Here is a 17676-nt window from a genome sequence, read left to right as displayed (position 1 = left end):
GCAGGTTTCTAAATTCAAGGGTAGACTGGTCTATAGAGTGAATTCCAAGACAGCCAAGGCTACACAGAGAAACCCTGTCTTGAAAAACTGGGTTGTGTGGAAGAAATGCAGATTAACTCTATCTTAACTTGTGGGCTTTTGGTCTTTGTTGGGTTTTATTTGCCTTTTCAATTTATGTGGTGTCTGAGAGTTGGTCAGAGTAAAATTTGTAGGAGTTAGTTCTCTCCCTTTACCATGTGAGTCCAGTAAATCAAACTCAGTTCATCAGGCCTGGTGCCTAATACCTTTCCCACTGAGACTTTTTGCTGGAATATTTCTGGAAGCAAGACTAATTTTGAACCAATAAGAAACAGGCTTTTAAAAATCAAACATATTCTTTATTTGCTTTTTTATAATAGTAGATCTAAATTTCACCTCTCGGCTTTTGCATTTTTTCCCCTTTGCCATAGTGTTCCTCAGAAGTTCCCTCGAAGTCAGTTTAATTTAAGCATGGCTTGCTTAAGCCAACCCCACAGCTTGCCTCAAAGCTTTTAACCATGCCATTGACAATCACCAATGCTCCTAGCCAGCATTGATCTATTTTCATTATTTTTTAGTCTAATTCATCTTTTATGTCATGCAGGATGTTAAATTAGGTTATTTAAAATGTCTGAAGACTGTTGAGTTTTTGTATCCTGCATGAGGTTGTACCTGTGATGTGCCTGGCTGGTTAGCATTCATATATTCATAGGAATGCCTGACAGAATGAGGCTCACCCCTGGCATCTGCTTTATTTCAGGCAAAGAAGAAAGAGCTTGCCAGGAGAGATGACATTGAGGATGGAGACAGCATGATCTCATCAGCTACTTCTGATACTGGTAGTGCCAAAAGGAAAAGGTACACGCTCTTTTCACATCTGCTGCCAGCTCATTCCTATTTATTTTATTTTAGATAAATTTAGAAAAAAATGTAAGCTATGAAGTATGAATTCTTTTAAATGCTTTAAATATTTGATATGTCTTTTCCAATTCATTTGTAAGTTGTATGGATGATGTTTTCTTTTTTTTTCAAGAACCATATTGCATTTAGATGACAGAAAAATAACATGTAGCCAGGGAAACATTCTTTTCACTGTCCAGATTTCCTTTTTAAGGTCACATCTTGAAAGTTCCATTTAAATCTTAGTTGTTTCATAGTGAATTGCAGAAATGGAATAGCAATTAAGAAAGGTAAGGACTCAGTGCTGCTGCTGCAATGAAACAAGCCCCTGCTCCGATCCTTGCTTCTCCTTAGTAATGTCTCTTTACTCACAGTGTCGGGACTATTAGATCATAACTACTTTTAGGCAGTACAATGTTAGGTTGATTGTTCGGGTTTTTTTTTTTTTTCCTTTTTCTTTTTCTTTCTAAACATCCTTTCAACTTTCCTGATCCTTTTCTTCCCCTCTCTGGTTTTAAGGAGGGAAACCTCACTGTGAGATTCTAAAGCTAGGCTTTTAGTAAGGAACCATGCAAGACCATCTCTTGGAATTTCTTTGGCCTGATCATATGGAACATCATATTCTCACTGAAGATTAACTGTTTTACATTCTTTGTAGCAGCAGTCAGTCTGGGAGGATCCCTTGAACAAGAAATACACTAGTCATTGCTAGCAGGGCTTGACAGACTCTGAATTGAATGAAGAAGTCAATTCATTTTTTGACATATTTCTGTATTTACATTCAAAGAGCCACTAAGATCAGAAGGCTTTGAAATGTGATTCAGGAGAAAAGCTGCCCTGTCTTTCCCTCTTAAACTGCAGTTGGGAAACATTTTTTAACTTGGAAAATAACTGCAGAGCTGTGTAGTATTAGCTGAATTGGTTGATGTACCCTGAGCTGTAAGTCTCCTCCATTACTAGCCTGTGGATTTCATCCTTCCAAGTTCTTAATTCCTTGTTATACTAGGGACAATGGAGGAAAAATGTGAAACCAGATCAGAGACATCAACTCAAGAACATCTTTGAGTGTAATTATATAATTCTCTTGAATTCACCTGTGTTTTCCAGATCAGTCACCAATCAAAGATAGAAACTTCCCAGGCAAAAGAAGGTAATGGAGGCCAAAGTCATGGTGCAGTTAGTACACCAGCACTGGATAAGTGTTAGGAAGCAATTTCAGGGAAGCTTTAACCTGTGCTAGATACTTCAGAGATATGTATCTCTGTGACCTGTAGTTTCTGGGATATTTCGAGTAGATGAAGTTATTGCCCTTCAACCTCCGATAAAAAGATAACTAAGCTATATGTTATTAAAATTATTAAATCATATTTCAGACAAAATTCTTATGAATAGGATTCCTAAGAAATGGTTCATATTAATAAAGTGAAAAAAGTAGCAGAACCATAAGTTACCTGTCAAAACAACAATAATAATAAATTACACACACACTCCAGGATTGGGCTTTGCAAATGTGTAAATATTAAAAGACAGAGACTAGGGTCCTATTGGTCAGTAACAAAGTGATAAATCTTTTAATAAGTGGGTCTCTGAAGAAGGCAAGCAAACCTGAGCTTGGTCAGAGATGTCAGAACCATGTTTTCTAAATACCACTCTGCTCCCAAGTAATATGTATGATTCTGGTTTTGATTTTTTTTTTTTTTTTAATACTGAAACTTCTTAAGAAAATGGATTGCAGGTATTTATTTATTCTCTTCATTCTGGGAATGCTTCTTTTCTCCCTACCCTCTACCCAAAAATCTGCTTTCAGTTTCTGTGTTGAAATGTTTCAAGTGTTACGATCTTTTATCTTTTGGACCAAATAATCTTTTTCTCAGTCATATTTGGCTTATGCATGACCCTCCAGTGTTGCTTGTTTTATTTCTCTTCACATGTACTGTTTGTTTCTGCTTTCCCAGGAATACTCATGACAGTGAGATGTTGGGTCTCAGGAGGCTATCCAGGTGTGCAGACCTTTTTTATGCATAAACATACTTGTACTATTGTAATTCTTCTGTGACATGGTCAGTACTGACAGTATGAGAAGAAAAATCTTATGTATGTTAAACAAGTGTTTGGGGTGCCAGTTTATGTTATGAGTAGAGAAAACAATACAATTTAGAAGTGTAGTTAATGTGTCAGAATTAGCCTCTATATGTTCACTACTACCTTTATTTTGTTTCTGACTTTCCTTTTCAGGGGCAAATGGCCCCTTACTTACCATTGTGGCTATGCATCTTTATCAAAAGGTAGAGGCTGGCATTGCCAGTGATGTGGGCTGGTGGCTGCTGATAGCATCTCAAGAGCTTTCTGACTGGGATGGTGGAGAGGTTAACGTCAACATTGGCATTCCAAATAATCAGAGCCTGTGGATACTTGTGCATTGTTCTGAACTAGTGCTTCTTGTCATTTTCTTAGTCTCTGACCCTGTCTACATCTTACTTCTTAAAGCATCCATTTCTTTAAGGCATCTTTTATATGTTACTTAAGAATTTCAGTACAACCTATAAGTTGCTATGTTACAATGCTGAATGATAATTGTATAGTGGGGTTTTTGTTGTTGTTTTTAAAATGTATTTTTATTTTATGTGTATGGGTGTTCTGCCCACATGCATGTCTGCACCATGTGCATGTGATACTGACAGAGGTCAGAAGAGGGCATCATATTGTCTGGGACTGGAGTTAGAAGCATCATCCATTCATCAGTGCAGCGGCTCAATCCCATAACCACAGCATCCAAGAGGCTCAGGAAGGAGGTTCACTACCAGTTTGAAGCTAACCTTGGTTATAGTATGAGAACCTATTTTGTTTGTTTTGTTTTTTTAAAAAGATGAAGGGTTCAGAACAAAGTCCCTTCCTACTCATTATATAAAGTAGAAAAGATGTTCATTTATTTTTTAATTTGATCTTCATGTGTTGGAAGTTTGTTCTACTATCCTGATACTCTTAGTACAGGACCTTTTATTTCTAGTCACCTCTAAAATTATCTTTATGACAATAATATATATGATTTGGCTTGGAATCTCTTTACACAATAATGAATAGTCTTGACTTTGAGTCTCTTAAGATGCATTTTAATTGGATGTTGGGACTTATACTTGTAATCTCATCACTTGAGAAGCAGAGGCAGAATTCTGAGTCTAGCCTACATTACATAGCATGAGTTCTTTTGTTTTGTTTTGTTTTTTGCTAGGCCTGGTAGTAAACAGACATGTACAGTCCTGGCAATGCTGGGACAGGCAGTTCTAGAATTCTCGGCAGGCTCATACTATGAGACCTTATCTTGGGTAGGAAAAAAAGAAGATGAATTTACTTTAATATGTTGCATTGTACTGATTCTCAAAGTTATACTGTTTAAAAGGTTTATACGGGTTAACAGTGCAGAACCTGTTGTGTATGTTTTCAAATGTGGAAGTTACCCAGATGTTAGTAGTTAATAGCCAAGTGACATCAGAGATGGACAGAAAGGGAGTTGGAAAGCTGACTCTGGTGGATATAAGAACTTGATGATATTCTGGAGGACTTGAGTTTGATTGCCAAACCTACATCAGAACACACGTGGCATACAATCACTTCACACACACACATATACATACATACATGTGTGTGCAAGCATACATCCCTGAATGCATACAAATAAAGATAATAAAAAAGAAAATGGCCAGAAATTTGGGGTAGGGAGAGTTGCAGTTTCTTTGTACACATTTGTAATAGAGGATTTATTTATTTCCATAAAGAACATAAAGCTTTCAGAAGTTATATGTATAATAAGGTTTAACATATTGGAAAGCAGTAAACATAGTAGCTGCTAAAGTTAATACATACATGGAAAGTTAGCTTTGAAGTTTTTGAACCAGTGGTTCTCAGTCTCAAAGGCAGTGTGTAAGGATTTAGGAAACTGAAAATAAAGCTGGATTTGTTCAAGGAAGTCCATGTGTGACACTAGTGATAGATTTGTTTTTTACAGATGGTTGTGAGCCACCATGTGGTTGCTGGGAATTGAATTCAGGACCTCTGGAAGAGCAGCCAGTGCTATTAACTACTCCAGCCCCTATTGCTGTGAATAGACACCATAACATAAGGACAACATTTAATTGGGGCTGGCTTACAGGTTTAGAGGTTCAGTCCAGTATCATCAAGGCAGGGACATGGCATCATCCAGGCAGACATGGTGTAGGAGTAGCTGAGAGTTTTGTGTCTTGTTCCAAAGGCAAACAGGAGAAAACTGACTTCCAGCCAGCTAGGATTAGGATATTAAAGCTCATGCCTACAATAATACACCTATTTCAACAAGGCTGCACCTACACCAACAGGGCCACACCTTCTAATAGTGCCACTCCTTGTCACACATACAAGCCATCACAGTCTCTAAGGCTATAAACCAGTTATATGTTATTTATGATATAAGTAGAAAAAGAAAACTACAGCTACTAGATTAGAACAGGGTTTTTGTTTGTTGTGTTTTGTTTTGTTTTTATGTACAGAAAGATTTAGTTTCTGGCTATGACCCATTCATAACTGCCAAGTATTAAGATTATTGGCATTGAGAATGGACCATTTTCTATTCTTTTACTTGATGTACAAACTGTCTTTTAAAACCTCAAAGTCTGCTACAGATTCAGTCCCAAATAAGAGTATAGCTTCATACAGAAAAGTCTCCACTGAATCCTGGAAGAGAATGAGGCTCCTGGTTCAGGTCTGGCTTTTTATGGAAAGATTCTGCTTCTTAGAACTTCTGGAATGAGGAACTGTTTTCTTTCTGTATTAACTAATGAGTACTTTTAAACCTAGCATTTCAAAACTGAATTCTTGATTCTTCTGAAGTCAAGTTGTACATATGAGACATTTCTAAACAAGCCCTAAAGTATGACTTCTGTAACTTTTGATTCAAAAGTTACAAAATTTTTTCTCAGTCTCTGAAAATTAAAGTTGTCTTACCCCAGTGTGGAGCTCTGTTATTTTGGATCTTTGTCCTTATTAATAGTATCCATTAGCTGTAGACCTAGGAATCCAGAGCACCTTTCCACATCATTTCATATTGTTTCTTAGATGAAATACTATCCACTAGATGAACCATGTCTTAGGTTAACTTACCAACTATTTACTTGATACAGGATACAAAAGAACTGAAGGAGAAATTGTCAGAATGATCATAGGGCCACAGTGGAGAAAGGGAGTCAGAATAAAGATGTCATAATGAGGATGAGCCCAATCCTAGAAACCTCAAGTTCTTTTCTTTTTCTCTCCTCTTTAGGCCACTTTCAGTTTGTCATGAGCTCCATGACATTAGATAGACATTTCTGACACTTAAAGGTGTCTGGGTTTTCAATTGATGATTTCTATTTTAACATACACTGCACATATACACAGATGCATATATGGTCTTTCTGTCCCCTTCCCCCTTCCCTTTTTTCCAACCCCATCCCCATCTCATGTAGCCCAAGCTTGGCTAAACTTACTATGAATCAAAAGATGACCTTGAAATCCTGATCCTCCTAATTGCTTCCATCTCCTAAGTATTAGAATTAAAAATATGCACTACCATACCTGGCTTCTAGTTCTGGTTTTTAAAAACATGCCTTAAATTGCAGCAATGTCTTCTGACCCAGCAGGAGAGTGAGAATATAGTCCGAGGACTAGGCTAAGAAACCCATAGCCAGATAATTTTCTTCAAGAATGAACTTTCTACCCTCATAAGGTAGAAAACAACCAAAAATATTTCCTCTGTGTACTATGTTATAGGATCTTAGCCTGTTTTTATAGATTAGAAACTAAGTCTTAAGATATTTCCTTTTTTACATACTGATCACTTGGAGACTGCTGGGTAGTCTAGCTAAAATTTATCAGTATCCTGAAGACATAAAATAATTGACCAGAAGTCAAACTGGAAGATAAACTCTTTCATTGCTTTATTGAGCTATTTCCCTTGAATTTTATCCTCTCTGAGCTGGTTTTTTCAACAGTTAAGTAAGGCAGCCATCTTGGGCCCCTTTTGAACTCTGGTATTAATATTCTGTATCATATCAGTTTCTCAGGCTCATATCTTGATTGTGAACTCTGGAGAAAAAGCAAGGATACATGCTAAACACTACAAATTTAGAACTTAGATGATCCAGAACCTACTTTAGGCAACTTTGGATTAGAAAGGAATGCTGTAGGACTTGTACATCCTATGGAGACAATAGTTTGGAGAGGTTTTTTATATTGTCTTTTTTTTCTTTTTTTCTTTTTTTTCTTTCTTCGCAACCAGGATATTCTGTTTAGGAATAGGAATAACTATCTTAAGAGATAAAACACTGTTAGGTTGTTTTGTTTTGTCTGTGTTTAGAAATGGATTGGCTATTTTATTGCATTATTTATCTCAAAATGAAAAATGTGTTTCAGGTAGTTAGTGAATTTCATTTTCTTATGGTACCACACAATATCTCTTTTTGAACATTACATTTCTTATTGGACATTTTATGTATTTACATTTCAAATGTTATCCCCTTTCCCAGTTTTCTCCTTTCTCATTTCCCCTCCCCCTGCTTCTATGAGAATGCTCCCTCTCCCACCCAACCACTCTCACCTCACCGAGAACATTACATTTCAAGAGCTATTCTAAACAGGTTTGTCACTGGTTGCTCCTACCAGGATCATGTTTTAATCATTTTAAAATTTTTCTTAATATTCTCTTATACCTTTCCAGCGTGCTTACTCTGTTTATGGCACATCTAATCTATATATTGTAATCATTATGAAGTACCTGCCCACAAAAAAAATTTTCTAATTTATGGTCACCCTTGGATAAAGAAAACTGACCTTGTTTTTTTTCCCCCTTTTTCTACCTTCGCCCTCAACAGTAAAAAGAACATAAGAAAACAGCGAATGAAAATTTTATTCAATGTTGTTCTTGAAGCTCGAGAGCCAGGTTCAGGCAGAAGACTTTGTGATCTATTTATGGTTAAGCCATCCAAGAAAGACTATCCTGATTATTATAAAATCATCTTAGAGCCAATGGACCTGAAAATAATTGAGCATAACATCCGAAATGACAAATATGCAGGTGAAGAAGGAATGATGGAAGATATGAAACTCATGTTTCGCAATGCCAGGCACTACAATGAGGAGGGCTCCCAGGTAAGGAGGGGGCTCCTAGAGTGTGAAAGATCAGAGCTAGAGTCTCTCTGGGTCTCAGACTTTGTCTCTGTCTGTCTATTTCTCTCTCACTCTGTGTCTCTGTCTCTGTCTCTGTCTCTCTCTCTCTCTCTCTCTCTCTCTCTCTGTGTGTGTGTGTGACATGCAAATGAATATACAGGTGTGTGTGTCCTTGTAAGTGCATGGGAAGCTAAAGGAAAGGGTGTCCCGTATTTTCTTCAGTTGTTCTGTCTTATCTCACTGACTTTCAGATAGGCTGGCTGGCTGGCTGGCCCTCAGCATCCTCTTCCCCAGTGTTACAGTTTTAGGCATGTGTCACACAGTAACTAGCTTTTTACATAGGGATCATCTTCTCAGTCCTCTTTTACATTTTATGACAAAGTATCTCATTGTCCATTGCCTTGAACTTGTCATCCTTTAGTCTGTGCTTCCTCAGCATTTTCATCTGCCAGGCACTGCCACCACCAGCCTTCTCTTCTTGACTCTAGTTATTTTTGGTGGTCATTCTTAGTTGCTTAAAAATGGAAGACAGTATATTTTAAAGAGTAAAAGTTCATAGTTTAAAAAGATTTTTCACTGGGCTGGAGAGATGGCTCAGAGGTTAAGAGAACTGTCTGTTCTTCCAAAGGTCCTGAGGTCAGTTCCCAGCAACCATATGGTAGCTCATAACCATCTAAAGTGAGATCTGATATCCTCTTGTGGCCTATAGGCATACATACTGGCAGAATGCCGTATATAATAAATAAATCTTTAAAAAAAAAAAAAAAGTGGTTCTTGAGTAAGGGTAACTGCTGTGCAAACATACAGATTCTGTAGTACTAGGGAAGAGACAGAGGATGTGTGCTAGCCAGCCAGACTAGCTGAAAGTCAGTGAGATACAGCAGCACGATTGAGGAAGATACCTGATACTTTTATTTGGTTTCCCATGCACTTATATGGTACCTAAATTTTACTCCTGTCCTGTGTTGGAGAGACAGTTTAGTATGTAAAGTACTTCTATGCATACATAAGGACCTAAGTCAGGTCCCCAGCACCCAGTGTAGAAAACCAGATAAAGCAGTACCTGTAGGAAGGTAAGACCAGAGAATCCCAGGGATTGTAAATTGGTTTTGCCAAATTAATGGGTTCCAGGCTCATTGAGAAGACCCTATCTCCAAAACAAAACAAAAAAACATTATTAGCCAACATCAACTCTAGCCTACATGTACAAATACATACCACACACAGATGAAATAAAGAACTGGGTGTAAGGATTCACAGCGTAGTCCCAACAGCTTAGGAGGCAGAGGCAGGTGGCTCTCTGAATTTGAGTTTGGTCTTCATCGTGAGTTCTAGTCCTACCAGGGCTATGTATGTAAGACTCCGTCTCTAAAGAACAAAATGATGAGAGAAACAAAAAGATGAATGTTTTAAATGCTTCCTGCTTTTCTGGTGTTTGTAAGGAAAATTTCCTTCCTAAATTTTTGTTTTTCTTATGTATACTTTAGACATAATAATAATAGTACTTAGTTCAGAGTTTTATAGAATTTTAAAGAGATATAAAAGAAATAACTGACTTTTGGGAACGATACTTAATATTGAATATGTACTCTGGGAAAAACCAATACATTTAAATGTTTATGTTTTATTATTTATTTATTTTTAAGGATTTTTAAAAGATTTTGTTTTATTTACATGAATATTTTGACTATATATATGTGTGTATATGTGCATCGTGTGTGTGTGTGTGTGTGTGTGTGTGTATGTGTGTGTGTGTGTGCGCACATATTACATGTGTGTCTTGTGTTAAGATCAGAAGAGGATGTTGTGTCCCTTAGAACTGGAGTTACAGATAGTTCTGAACTTTGTTCCAAGAAATCTAGTATCCTTTTCTGCCTTCTATAAACTCAGGCACTTATGTGTGCAGGTTAAGCACCCAGACACATGAAATAAAAACTAAAACATCTATAAAACTTTTACCACAGTGGATCTTAGATATTAGCATGCATATTTATATATTAGAATCACCCAGAAAGCTTCAAAATAGGTTCTCCCCATCAGATAGTGTTGTTACTGTTCTGAAGAGAACTGTCAGCTGTCCTAAACTATGTTTTGCTTTTTGTTTTCTTCAAGAGAGGGTAACTCTTTGAAGCTTTGGCTGTTCTGGAACTCACTCTAAATCAGACCTTGAACTCACAGAGATACCCCTGCCTCTGCCTCCTGAGTGCTGGGATTAAAGGCATGCACCAACACTAACTTAAACTATGTTTTAAACTCATTCACACATAGTCATTTTTTGCTTGTTTGTTGAAGCTTTGATATTTGAAATAGGGTTTCACTGTGTAAATGATGTCGGCCTCATACTTGTGGTTTTCAGCTTTCTGAGTGCTGGCAATTATATATTACCACCCTCATAGAAATAAAAACATTTTACTCCTCAATTACAATGTTTTTAGGGGAAAAAATCTTAAGTATATTTTTGGAATGTAGGTATACAATGATGCCCATATCCTGGAGAAGTTACTCAAAGATAAAAGGAAAGAGCTGGGACCATTGCCTGATGATGATGACATGGCTTCTCCCAAACTTAAACTGAGTAAGTCTGCCTTATATTTTGCTCTGCAATTTAGTCTGTCAAAGAGAGATTGCTGGTTTCTCGACATTTCTTTAATTAAATGGTAGATATGTTTTTATTCACTGGCACTTCTATTAGGTTTCTTTATTCACATTTACACTCTATGTTTTAAGTAAGAGCATAAGAATAAGCAAGAATATAAAGTTAGTTAGCGTTTTTGTTGATGGGATTGAATATCTGACCATGAAAATGAGAGTGGATTTTCATTTTGCTATAACTGCAGAGTTCAGTCTTTATTTGTAAGTGGTAGAACATCATGTAAGGACACAGAGTTACAGATTTGCTTAGCTTATGAGAGACATGATTTGACCAAGGACAAGATACCCTTCAGTGACCCACTTAACTCCAACCCAGCCCATCTGCCAGTACTGCCATCGGATTATGACTCCATCAGGGAATCTGTTAACACAAGCAGCACTCTTATGTTCAGTACTTCTCAATGACTGTATCTACCAGCATGGTTCTAAGTTTTCCATGGGGAACTCTTCAAGGTATACTTTATCTCCAAATCATTAAAAAAGGGAACTTGAATCTCAACAGCAGAGATTTTCCTTTCTTTCTTGAATACAGTAGGTAATATAACCATTGACTGGGAAGACATTTTTATCTGAAGCCAGAAAAAAAGAATATTTAAAATGAATCCTAACAACTCTACTAGATAAAATTTGGGAAGTGAGTCCTGGAGAGGTGGCTCAGTGGTTAAGAACACTGACTGCTCTTCCAGAGGTCCTGAGTTCAATTCTCAGCAACCACATGGTGACTCACAACCATCTGTAATGGGATCCAATGCCTTCTTCTGGTGTGTCTGAAGACAGTTATGGTATAATCATATGCATAAAATAAATAAATAAATCTTTAAAAAAAAATTGGGGGAAGTAAATATATTTTTTGGGGACCATTTGAGTAACCATTGTGGATATGATTTATCAAAAATTTAAAAGAACACAGCAAAAAATATCATTGAATTAAAGAAGATATTTCTGAATTATTTAATATAAATGAAACAAATGCTAACCAAGCAATAACAGTATCAAATAATTTTACAGTTGTGTTTACTAGAAAGGACAAAGACAAGCATCTTTTTTTTTTTTTTGACAATCATCTTTTTAATGTAAACTACCTATAAACTGAATTTAATTGCTTTGTAAATTGCTGCTAAATGACAATTCCTTGTTGCTAAGGCATTCTTCTTTTCATGTCATTATAAAAGCATACAAATGGTCAGGTATGGAGGTGCATACTTGTAATTTCAGCTTTGGGAACTGTGGGCAGTTCAAGACCAGGCTCAGCTATATAGTTTGAGGTCAGCCTGGGCTACTTGAAACTCTTTTCTGTAAACAGACTAGTTTGGGGTGTCCTGTTACTGAGTTGTCATCATTTCTAGAAATTTCCATGAATGGAACTAAGATACATGTGACTTCATATTTAGAAGTAAAATATAATAAACTATATTAATACTTTGATATTCAAGTTTTAAGAATTTTATTAACACTTCAATTTGTTTTAACAACTTTATCTTTTTCCTGAAGTGAAATTCTCAGTTCTCTGGGATGTCAGAGGTGATAACATCAGAATGTCAGAGATACTCTTTGCTTAGCCCATTCAGAGCTATCTCAGCATGAAAGCATTTGCTTTCATATCAGAATATACTGACAAGCTTTGGTGTCTTTTTACAGCTTTAATCCCAGCCCTTAGGGGCTGAGACAGGAGGGTTCAAAGACCACCTGTGTTATATGAAACTTAGTCTCAAAAAAGTTTATAAACATTTGTAGGTTTTATTTATATGTAAATTTATTATATCCATAAATTATATTACAGGAGGGTAAAGGTTTTCTTCCAAATCTCTTTTTGTCTATGAGTTCTATCCTACTAAAGATATACGACATACTGTGGTTTTACAAAGGGTTTAGCATAAACCCTTTCCTATGGTTGTGCTACCAGCTATGTAAAAAGGTCTGCTTATGCCATTTTATCTACTTAGCGTTACATTGCATCTCTCTCTTCAGGTAGAAAGAGTGGTGTTTCTCCTAAGAAATCAAAGTACATGACTCCAATGCAGCAGAAACTGAACGAAGTGTATGAAGCTGTCAAGAACTATACTGATAAGAGGGGTCGCCGCCTCAGTGCTATATTCCTAAGACTTCCCTCTAGGTCAGAGCTGCCTGACTACTATCTGACCATTAAAAAGCCCATGGATATGGAAAAAATTCGAAGTCACATGATGGCAAACAAGTACCAAGATATAGATTCTATGGTAGAGGACTTTGTCATGATGTTTAATAATGCCTGTACCTACAATGAACCAGAGTCTTTGATCTACAAAGATGCTCTTGTCCTACATAAAGTCCTCCTTGAAACTCGGAGAGACTTGGAGGGAGATGAGGATTCTCATGTCCCTAATGTGACCTTGCTAATTCAAGAACTTATCCATAATCTCTTTGTGTCAGTTATGAGTCATCAGGATGATGAAGGAAGATGTTACAGTGACTCCTTAGCAGAAATTCCTGCTGTGGATCCGAACTTTCCCAACAAACCTCCCCTTACATTTGACATTATTAGGAAGAATGTTGAAAGTAATCGATATCGGCGACTCGATTTATTTCAGGAGCATATGTTTGAAGTATTGGAAAGGGCAAGAAGGATGAATCGGTATGTTTTCAAAGCCATTTCTTTATGATAAATGCATGTGACTATTGCAAAACAGATGAGAGAATTATGCCATGATAAACTTTCTGCTTAGGTACATGGTTATAGGAGGTAGCCTTCTATCCTGAATTCTTAGTAAGCAAAACTTCTGCTTTTCCCCCCTTTACAGTGTTGGAGGGGTCAAAACTTGTAAAGAGGGACGGTAGTCACCTTAACCCCAGCATTCAGGAGGCAGAGGCAGGTAGATCTCTTAAGTTCAAGGACAGCCAAGGCCACACAGAGAATCTGTGTCTACAAACAACAACAGACTTGTAAAGAGCACATGTATTCTGTGAAGTAGAGAGAGCACTACTAAATTGTCCTAAGTGCCTGTGAGAGGGAGATAGAACTGACTCTCTCGGATAATGCAGAAACCTAAAATGCAGCCTTTCACAGATGTCTCTGAAAGGATTATTAATACAGTTTGTAATAAAAACTAAAAGTAGGATTTTTTCCTTTGAAAAATAGTCTAAGAATGCTTTAAATGAATTAAAGAGCTTGGAGTTATTCTTTGAAGATAGACTGGTCTAAATTCAGTCACCCTTTTAAAAACTTATTTTTATTTTATGTGTACTGAGATGTCCTGCCTGCATGTATGTCTATGCAGCACAAATGTCCAGTGCCCACGTAGAACAGAAGAGGGTGTTGGTTTCTTTGGAACTAGAGATACAGAAGGTTGCTTGCTACCTATTAAGTGGGTGCTGTAACTTGAAGCTGGGTCCTCCAGAAGAACACCAGTGCTCCTTCTCCAGTCCCCCTAAATCTCTAATTCTAGTACTTAAAAGGCCTTTTGGTTTTTATCTTATTAATCAATTTAAGAGCTTAGTGTAGGACTATAAATGGTTTAAAAGAATAAATTTACATTTACTAAAATTTCTTCAACTTTGTGGCCTGTATATATCTTTGGCACTTCCTGGAAGAATACCCAGTGTCGTCCAGTACTCACAGTGTAAGTTCTCCATGCTCTTACAGGCACTGGGTTAAATTGAACTTAAAGATAGCAAATTCTGCTTTCTTGTGGCTTATAGTGTTAAAGTTCTGAGAACAAGAACTTTGGTTGTTTAATTCCATCCAAGGGATCCTTGCTCTAGACCTTGAAGGAAAAGTAAATACTAATGATTGCTTTTCCTAAAGACAACTTTTGTAAAGCATCATTGTAAAGCCCTTTGTGAAGATGATCTCTGACTCATCTATGCTTTTCTAGGCAACTGATAATCTTTTCAGTTTTCATGGGAAGAATTAGAGATGTGCAAGCATAAAAGTTTATAATTTAACAGCTACTAGGTGATATCCTTGACTTGTTTCCCACTGAGAACGCTGCTGCCGACAGTCACCAGTTATGGAACACAGACATGAATGATAAGCATTGTTGAGCTCTATATTGAAGAGCTTGAAATCTTGAGGTTAGAATAAGACTAATACTTAAGGAAATGTGATTAGCATTTTAAAACCCAACACTTAGAAAACTTAGTCGTGTAAGAAACTTTGTGGGCCAGAGTTTTCCTAAACAGAGTTTGAGGTGGGTCCTTGATTAGCATGTTTAGGAAATGGTTCCTTATGTAGTACTAGGGATAGAAATAAAGAGGAAAGTAGAGGTATCTTAAAGTCATATTCTATACAAGGTTTCATTCAAGTAATTTTTGTTAGGTGAGTACTAGTTAATGAGCATGCTCTAGGTTCATGGGTTGTAGCAGTACATTCATGAAATGTAAATGTCTGCTTTTTTTCTCAGTTTAAGAAGTCTTTAAATCTAAAGACTCTCCTGTGGTCCCATTATGCCTTGAGTTCAGTGAGTCTGGACTTGCTTTTGAGGGCTGGAAGATACGGTCTCATATAAAGACACATTTTTATGAGGCAATAATCCATATAGTTTTTCTCATGCCCAGAACTACTCTTCCCAAAGATCTAGGTGTGTTTACCAGCACCTACATGCTGGTTCATAATCATGTCACTCCATTTTCAGGGCACCTGACACCCTCTCCTCGCCTTCATAGGCACTAGGCATGTAAGTGATGCAAAGATATATGTGCAGGGAAAGCACTCATACACCTAAATTTTTAAAATGTTTAAGAAATACAACAAAAGCCATTTTAGTTTTTGTAAATAAAAATAGTATTGGGATGTCTTGTGGCATAAGAGTTAATAAAAAGGGCTAGATGTTTAGTGTGTGAAGTTCTTGCTGTGCAAGACCTGAATGCAGATTCCTAGCACCCATTATAAAAAAAGCCAAGCATCCTGGCACAGGCCTGTAACTGCAGTGCTCGAGAATGAAGGTAGGTGAGTATGAACAGCAGGAAGATCCTTGGAGCTATCTAGCCAGTCTCAGAAAATAAGATAGAAAGTAGTAAAGACATCTGACCTTGACCTCTGATCTCTACACACATACACACACCCACAAACATACAGATGAACATGTACAAACCCATATAACTACACACAAAGGAAAAAAAACTTTCTTAAGAAGAGTTGATAAACCAAATGTTTATATCTGAAATCCCAGCTCATGGAACCAGAGGTAGAAGAATTCTGAGTTTTAGGCCAGCCTGGACTACATCATAAGAGCTGGTCTCACAAAACCAAAAGAAGAAATAAGGAATGCCTTCAAATGCACCTGTTTAGTGAATTATACATAACACTTTTATCTAGTATGTTCACATTAATTTTAGGCACTCTAGATGTTTAAGTAAATAAATTCATATGAAATACACATGTAGATTTCCAGAATATTCTTCCTCATTACCACATATCCCCTACTGAGAATAATGGAATACAAGGAATCTGAGCAGTGAATAATAGAAAAAACAAAGAAGCTGGCACAGATAGCAGTGGTTTATTCACAGCAGCAGTCAGAACAACACAGTGCTGAGTCGTGGCTGTTGACCACTCATGCTACACCACTCATGGCTATTTATTTATTTTAAGACTGATTTATTTGATATATATGAGTACACTGTAGCTGTCTTCAGACACACCAGAAGAGAGCATCAGATCCTATCACAGATGGTTGTGAGCCACCATGTGATTGCTGGGATTTGAACTCAGGACCTCTGGAAGAGCAGCCAGTGCTCTTAACTGTCGAGCCATCTCTCCAGCCCTTATTTATTATTTTCTTAACAGATTTCACTATTTACTTTTTTCCCAGCAGAATGTTTTTGAAACTTAGGATTATATTGCAGAAATCTTTAAGAACAACCAAAGCAAAAATTAATAAATTGTTTATAATATTTTTGAATAAGTAAATTATATATCAGATGCTTAATGAATTACACAAAATTTAATTACATTAGGTAGCCAGGTATTACAAATCTGCTCTTTCAGTGTAACAGTAACTTACCAAATGTGTATTTTCACCTACAATTTTCCACTAAAATAGTAAGCTATTACGAAATGAATTTAATTTTAAGAAAACAAACATCAGATATCTTTGGTCAAGAAAGATTTCAAAATTGGTGTCTTAGGGGACTTCTTTCCTTACTTTGTTTTGTTTTTATTGCTTTCCCAAAAGTATTACCATCTTCAGATCCCAGAACATGTTTCTAGAACCTTTCTAGAATACCCATTTAGGTTATTGGCAGTATTAATTCTTAACCAGTTCCCATTGTTGACGGGAGAGTCATCAAAACTGTGATACCTGGTGTGTCAGGAGATAGCCGATTGGCCTTGCTTTGTCTGCATAACTGTTAATAATATATTTGCCATAATCCCTGATGACTTATGCCTGTAATCCCAACATTTGACTGTGGAAGCAGAAAGATCATACAAGTTCAAGGCTAGCCTAGGCTTCCTACCTTGTTAGAGACCAGTCTGGGTATAAGTGAACCTGTGTCTCAAAGCTTATTCTTCATAGTTTCCCAATAGCATGGAAAGAAATTTAGACAAATACTAGACATGACACACAACTTTTTCCTTCTTGGAGTATTTGTGTCTACTAATTCCCTCCAAATCAGTCAGTTACTTTTGAGAAATTAAGTGTAGATAATCTCTCAGGCCTTTCCTTGTTATTACATAGGATATTCTCATACTTTTATAACTTAGCATCAGTTCTTAGGGAGTCCTACCAGTCAGGGTAGCAATGCTTTAGGACTAAAAAAGAAAAAAGACATAATTTAAGTCTTTTATCACTTTCTATAAATTGGGTCTACAGTTAAGAAAATAGGTCCAGCCTTTTTTATCCTAGTACTTAACTACAGTTAAGAAAATAGATAGTGGTGGCTCATGCCTTTAGTCCCAGTACTCAGGAGGCAGAGGCAAGTGGATCTCATCTTGAAACCATACCACCACCCCTA

At 36.8% G+C, this 17676-nt stretch overlaps 1 protein-coding gene across 12 annotated transcripts in view; it reads left to right on the top strand.

Moving 5' to 3' along the window:
• The window catches only part of PBRM1 (polybromo 1), a 70143-nt gene that overhangs the window by 13359 nt on the left and 39108 nt on the right, over positions 1-17676 (top strand). For 7 of the 12 annotated variants that reach the window (XM_080926605.1, XM_080926601.1, XM_080926604.1 and 4 more), the window contains 4 exons: positions 779-876; positions 7797-8073; positions 10561-10666; positions 12712-13354. In XM_080926605.1, the coding sequence (XP_080782731.1) occupies positions 779-876; positions 7797-8073; positions 10561-10666; positions 12712-13354 (1124 nt within the window). Of the gene's footprint in view, positions 1-778; positions 877-2873; positions 2919-7796; positions 8074-10560; positions 10667-12711; positions 13355-17676 lie in introns of all 12 variants that reach the window. The other 5 variants (XM_080926603.1, XM_080926599.1, XM_080926602.1 and 2 more) reach the window with 1 other exon arrangement.

Source organism: Micromys minutus, assembly GCF_963924665.1.
Source record: "Micromys minutus genome assembly, chromosome: 12".
Lineage (NCBI taxonomy): Eukaryota > Metazoa > Chordata > Mammalia > Rodentia > Muridae > Micromys > Micromys minutus.
This window is presented reverse-complemented; position numbering and strand designations above follow the sequence as displayed.